Source organism: Vigna radiata, chromosome 4 (assembly GCF_000741045.1).
Source record: "Vigna radiata var. radiata cultivar VC1973A chromosome 4, Vradiata_ver6, whole genome shotgun sequence".
Classification (NCBI taxonomy): domain Eukaryota; kingdom Viridiplantae; phylum Streptophyta; class Magnoliopsida; order Fabales; family Fabaceae; genus Vigna; species Vigna radiata.
In genome coordinates, this window is record NC_028354.1 from 19043248 (window position 1) to 19050347 (window position 7100).

Below are 7100 nucleotides of genomic sequence, written 5' to 3' on the forward strand. Positions count from 1 at the left end.
TGTTTCCAATGAAGTATAAAGGACTCAATGTTCCATTATCTATCTCACAATGGACGTCACTATTTTGATCTCAAATCTATTGAATGACATCTTTAGAGTATCACCATATATCTAAGATATTATTTACTTTAAAATGTAGAACTCCATCACAATTTTATCTTTAAAAGAACATATTAAGAGATAAAAAAGAAAGATATATTTAAACTATAATTGGCTTCTATTAGCCTCTGTTCTTATGAATAGATTTGGGGGAGATGATTTGGGGGAGATGATTTGAGTGGATTTGAGTGGATTTGAGGGTAATTTTGTTGTTGTTTTTTTTAGTAGATTTGTGGGTAATTGAGAGTGGATTTGAGGGTAAAGTTTGTAAGAATTAGTGTAGGATTTGATTGATGTGATACAATTAAAAAATTTGTTAAATTGGTAGAAATGAAAGATTACCAAAATGCCCCTAATTATTTTAGTAATATAAAATATTTTTTTAAATGTTATATTTAAATTTATAATTGTTAATAAAGAAAGGAAATTAATTTATAATAAGTGAAATTAATTTTTATAATTGTCTCGTGCATGCCACTCCATTTTCATTCATAGTTCCTCCAATAACAGTATCCCCTTTCCTCTTTGCCACAGGACGTGCCTCACCTGTTATCATGCTCTCATTCACGTGGCTCTGACCCCAAATGACCAATCCATCGGAAGCCACTTTTGCACTGGGAATGATCTTAATAACATCATTCTTCTGAATCAACCTGCTATCAATTTCCTCCTCACCAACAACATTTCCTTCACTATCCAACGTCAACAATATAGCAGTATCAGGTGTCAAGTTCATGAGCTTAGCAATTGCATCAGATGTCTTCCCCTTGGCCAAAACCTCAAGGTACTTCCCTAGCAAAATAAACGAAATAAGCATAGCATTGGTCTCAAAGAAATCAGTGCCCTTGAAACCATCAGATGCATCTCTGTCATCTCCGTCTCCATGCCAAGCGAAGAAGATTCATCTCCCTGTCCATGCCAAGCGAAGAAGATGATTCGTAGCATCACCATCGACGACCCTGAACACAGTTCACNTAGGTAGCAGTGGCGACGGACCAACCAACGAAGCTCTCCCCAACCGGTGACTGCTACCGGAACCTCCCATGGCTGCCATGCAAAGAGTTTCAAAAAAAATCAAATTCTGGAACCGGATACGCACTCCATGTATCCGGATACGCTGCTTTTCAATTTTCTGAACAAACTTGTATCCGGATACCTGCACCACATTCACTGCATCTTCATCATCAAGCTTCGTCTTCTTCTTCCGCCGGCGTCATCGGCCTCCTCCTTCGTCTTCATCATCCCCTCTGCACAACCACACCTCTTCCACCTGCAAAAAAGAAGGCTAATGTGTGTGGGAGAAACATACCTAGATCTGCAGAGGTCCTACTCTCCTAATCTCCACACCTGATTTTTTATTTACGTTAAAATGGATGTGCCTTTTTTATTCAGTTGAAATTTTGAGAAATACAGAGGGTAGATGTGTCTTTTCGGATTGAATCATCGCAAATCCTCTCGTTTTTGCGAGATGCTGAGACAATGCATAAAAGTAACAATCTTTGCAAATCATCGCAAATCCATCCGCGTGGAATCCGTTCAAACGAACGCAAAATAAGAAAGTTTCGTCGCTCGCAAATTGGTGTGCACAGTACTATCGGTGCAAAGGAACAAAGCGTTAGTAAAATACAATTTTCACTACTTTATTAATAATAAATAACATAAGGTTGACTAATATAAGTAAAGATACGTTAATAAGTGAAACTGAATTCAAATCTTCTAAGAAATAATATATTGATTTGAAGTGGATAAGAAAAAGTAATAACACACAAAAGAAATGAGTTAAAAGTGATAAATTGTATTCTCGACAAAAGAGAAGTAAGTACTTATTGCTAGACTTTGAATTGGTGTTCGTTCAGTTTATTCATTAGGCAGAAAGAAACAAACTGAAAAAGAGAGTTTTTTTTCTCTACTTTTGCATTCAATTCAAATATTTTTTATTAGTTATTCTCAAATTTTCTAGTTCTAAGGGATGAATAAAGATTAAATTTTAATTAGAAAAAATACATAAAACTTTCTCAATTTTTTTTTTCTCAATTTTTTATTAGAAAAAATACATAAAACTTTTGGGACCAGTGACAACAACTGAACGTAATACAGATTAAATGATTGCAAATTAGATTCGACACTTAATTAGTGAGATCTCTTTCTGGGGCCATTCTCATTTTATATTTAATTTCACTGTCGGGTAGAGTCACCAATTGGAACCCCTTCCAATTTTAGTATATATATACAAAAATATAATATACCAAATAAATATATATTTCATATAATTAAACTTTAAAAAAATTATTTTTATAGAATATATTATGGTTAATAGTTATAATAAATAAATATTTTAAATATATAAATGATATACGTATTTAAGAGATTTGATTTTTTGCTGACTTCGTTTAGTTTATTTTAATTGTTACCTTATAGCTCTTCAACTATAAACACTTTTTTTTAATGTATTGGAAGTTTGGGTGTCATGTTTTTCGTGTATTGAGAGTTAGAATTTACACTGGATAAGAGATTTTATAATTTTTATAAAATTTAAATATATTAAATTTAAGTTATTTTTGTTTTAAATTGTTTAATTTTTAAATATGTTAATTAGAGACAATTTTAATATATGAAATTTTAATCTTTCGTTAATTGATTTAATTAATAATTTAATCTTTATATTCAAATTTATATTTTCGTATTTATTTTTAACTTAAGTTCATATTTTATAAAGAGATTCGATATTGATATCAATTCTATTTAAAATTGTCACGTGTGTTAAAACATGTTACATAATTTGTGAGGAGAAAGATTACGAACATTAATCAGTGTTAAGTGACACTGAAGTTAAAAAGAATGTATAAACAATTTACTTAAAAAACAATTTACACGACTAAGTATAACTAAACCGAAAATGACAGTTGATAGAGATTTGTTTCCATAAATTGCTAGAGTACAAAAGTTAGTGGGAGTTGGTTTAATTATACCATAATCAAGGAACATAATCAAGATTTGGATATGGTTTTGAGATGTTAAACAACAATTAAGTAATGAATACAAAATTATACTTGAATCCAAAAGTTATGCTAGGGATTCCAGTACAAGGCATAATCATATTCAAAGTTGGATAAATGTACATGCATATAATGATTTTATCTTTTTATGAAAAAAAAAACTTATTAAAAAAAAGTAGCACTTTTTCATTGCATCTTTACTTGCTATGATAATTACTATTGGAAAAGAGTAAAAAATTAGATATATTGAACCATAAAACTTACATTAATAGATTTTAATGTAATGTTTTTATAATGTTTACATCATATCTAATGCATTACATATTATTAAATTGAAATGTTGGATTTTATAAAATAAAAAATACTATCAATATATCTTTAATTAGAAATTTGAATTAATGAAAAGGGATGAGTAATGTGGAATCTTTTCTCTTATAGGAGAAGTCTATTTCCATAAGGTGGCCCTGCCTAGTAATATGCACATGTCATGGATCCATCAAAGGAGTTCAAGATAGCATACTTTCTCCCCAATTTTATTTTAAAATCCACGTGTGCTTTTTTATAATTTATTTATTTTTTAAATCCAATTATCTCATTTTAAATCATGTTAAATGTCAATGTAACTTTATACAACGAAACATTACTTTCTTCACGTTGCTATAATTCTTTTTTATCAATCTAATTGCCTTTTGAAAAGATTTAAATGAGCTATCACATTTCTTTTTAATGTTATTATTTTCGTAAATTTTTATATTTTAATTCAAATATTAATGCGTTAAGTAGGTTATTTAAAAGTCAAATTAATTATACAAACATAAAAATACCCTTTTCACTTTTGATCAAGTTATATTGGTCTTTCTATCCTCAAAACCTTATAAGTGAATATAAATATTCCAAACATAATTTGTATCATCAAATAATAATAAAAAGAAAAATTAATTAACAGAATAAGCATTGGTTGACATACAATTAGATAACTATAAACTTAAACTTTTATATAACACTTCTATGAGTTAAAGAAGTAATTATAAATTGGATTCCTCCATTTCATATTTATTCAAATTAAAATAAATAAAATTTAAAATTTAAATCCATTTTATTTAAATTATATTGATTTTTATTTGTTTCATCTAATTTAAATTCGATTATATCTAGATTAAATACACTTTTTAATTACATGAATTCTAATACACAATAAACCTAATGATCTAAAGTTGAAACAATCAAATTCATAATTATATAGTTTCAATGTGATATATTAACTAAACAGGAGAATAGGACCGATCTAATCTAATTTATTTTGATCTTATCTAAGTTACTAGATAAACTATACTTGAAGGAGTTACAAACCAACTCTATTATACTCTTGTGAAGTTGATTCAAGTCAACAGGACTTGACTTAATCTAGATTATTGGATTGGATCCATAATTGTTTTGATTAGGCTAAAAACAACCCTATCATGATTGAAGTAATCATAATTTGTACTTAGTCTAACTCAGTTCAACATAACTAGATACGGATTATAATGAAAGTGTACAATAGGATCAATCATAGTGACTTTAGCCTCTTGTCCCAATTACTCTCAAAATGGTTTTCCTTGGCAAAAGAAAAACTAACAGTACTTATCAAATTTTAGAGTTTTTTTTTTTCTTGAAGTTTCGAATATCTTTTAAAACGTCCTAAAAGATAGCAGATACAGTTACCACAACAACTAGACTTACATTGGGAACCAATCACACAATGATACGTATGATGATGTTCAAATGTTGTCAAAAAATGTTGTCTAAGTATTTTTATTCTTTTGAAAAAATATTACAATATCATACACAAACAATACGACAACTTGTATATGAATTTGACAGAATAAACAAATTTTGATAAGTACAGACTTGAACTTTCTTGAGTGTTTTTAAGACATTAATAGAAGAGTACGTGAAATGAAAGTTTGTCCCACAGTCCTTCTTGAGTGATCCATGGAGACACTGGTTGAAAGCGACTGCTACCTTTTGGGTCTTGGGAGTTAAACGACGAGAACAAGTGGTAGACAACGGTAACAGGAAAGAAAGAAAAAAATGGTTAATCTGTAGCTTAGAATGTTGAGGGTTTTGTGCGTTGCATGAGCATGATCATGTGCTTCAAGCTAAGATATTTGGTTCTTTGAGGGGTCCCATGATCAAACTTCTTCTGCCGATTATCTCTTTCTTGCCATGCCCCCACCAAAAAACCCCTTAGACAAACGTTCATGTGCAGTGGAAAACCATTTCTCACGATTCGGCGACAGTGTGGTACGTTGCCACTTTTCGAGTATTGTCAGGTTGTTGTTTCATCGCATTCATGCTAGCTGGCCACTTGCATGATTAATTATCACTTTAATTACCTTTTATGCTTCTCATCCTTTTCCTTTTTTGTTTTTCATTTTAAAAAATTATTTTTAGGAGATTTAACATACACATAAGTCTCCGCACAAAAGAGATATGGTCTGTTTTAGGTCAAGTTCTTACGGATTTATTTTTTATATCACTTTAAAAGATCTCTTACTATGTATATATAAACTCATATTTAACTCTTATTTCATCCGAACTAGAACTTTGTTTGTATTCAACATTTCTTTCTATTTTCGTCAGGTTGTTGTTTTTGGACTTTAATTATTACTTTTGTTTTTGTTTTTAAATCATATTTTTAAGTAATTAAATGTTTCTTTATAATTAAAACCTTAACTTGTTGATGGAATTGAAAAGAAAATGAGTATTAAGATTTGAAATCACTTATGGTAGCAACTATTGCGTACATATATAAACAATCTTTATTTCATTGAAGATCGTCCCAATTTAGAGATCCATAAGTTTACACAAAATTGCTGCTAATCCCACCAACAGCAAAAATCTAAACGGAAAAAAAAAATCCAACAGAAGATGAGGAAAAAGGAAAAGACAACGACGTTCTCACTCTATTATTGTGTTCACTTGAGAATGAAGAACAAGACAACAATAATTTATGAAAAATTAACATTTCAAGTGAAATATATTATTTTCCATATTGGTGGAAGCGAAATTGAATTAATGAAACATCTTTTAGAAGAAATTTAGCATTGGCTTTGTACAAAGTGTTCTAGGGAAATATTTATCAAACTCTTGAAAACAAAGAAATAGAAAAAAATTATAGCTATTTAGAAGTAGTAAGACAGTATAAAAGGAAGGATGTTGAAAGTCTTATAAGATAGGTAAGTGGATAAAAATTATGTTATAAATCGATTTACTGAATTTAAGTTAGACACGTTGATTTTTATAGTATTAAAATTATAGATTAAAACTTATTCTAATAAGATTGGTTGTTATCTATTATTATGCAAGAAGATGTTAACTTTAAAATATATGCATTAATGTTTATATTTTAGGAAGTTCACTTTATTCAAGAAAAAAAAGTTAATGCTCATAACACAATATAGGTGAGCGTTACCTTCTATGGAATCTACTTTTATTATACTAAGACCATTATAACGTTCAAACATATAGTTACATAATATGGTCTTCGATATTGTTTTTTTTTTTATTTGTTGTCATGATATTTTTCTGTTGAAGAGACATGAATCTGATGAGGATGTCAAAGTTTCAAAAAGATGCTTTCACGAGGATAATCTTAAAAGAAAGGAAAGCTTTCGTTGTTTACATTTTCAGTGATTGTGCAAAACATCGTAATTTTACTTTTGAATTCATATAAAAGCATAATAAATGAAGGGGAATTGAGTTAACCAAGGATATATATATATATATATATATATATATATGGGGTTTGTTAACACGCGTACGTTTTAACAAGGTGTACCGGATTATAATAGACAAAAATACCCTCATTTATCATGCATTCTAAGTTTTAAGATCAAGGATATTTAAATAATTTTCATTCTCAAAACTAAAAAAAAAGAAGCCCCAGACCCTTACTCACCTTCCTCGTTCCTCTCAACCCTTTCTCTTTCATCTCTCTCACTCCAACGTTTTATTTGTCAT

General features: G+C 29.3%; 1 protein-coding gene across 1 annotated transcript; it reads right to left on the reverse strand.

The window, feature by feature from the left end:
• Positions 1-553: 553 nt before the first annotated feature.
• On the reverse strand, positions 554-1249 carry LOC111241524 (probable copper-transporting ATPase HMA5). The gene is made up of 2 exons (XM_022780181.1): positions 1096-1249; positions 554-891 (listed from the first exon to the last, which is right to left on the reverse strand). Exons 1-2 carry the CDS (start codon positions 1151-1153, stop codon positions 554-556), a joined length of 396 nt encoding a protein of 131 aa, XP_022635902.1. The 5' UTR covers positions 1154-1249.
• Between the last annotated feature and the right edge of the window lie 5851 nt (positions 1250-7100).

Coding starts and splice junctions, on each gene's coding strand:
- LOC111241524 (XM_022780181.1), bottom strand. CDS start 1,153: ATGGCAGCCATGGGAGGTTCCGGTAGCAGTCACCGGTTGGGGAGAGCT. Junction 892..1,095: donor GGGGAGAGCTTCGTTGGTTG/GTCCGTCGCCAC, acceptor TTATTTTGCTAG/GGAAGTACCTTGAGGTTTTG.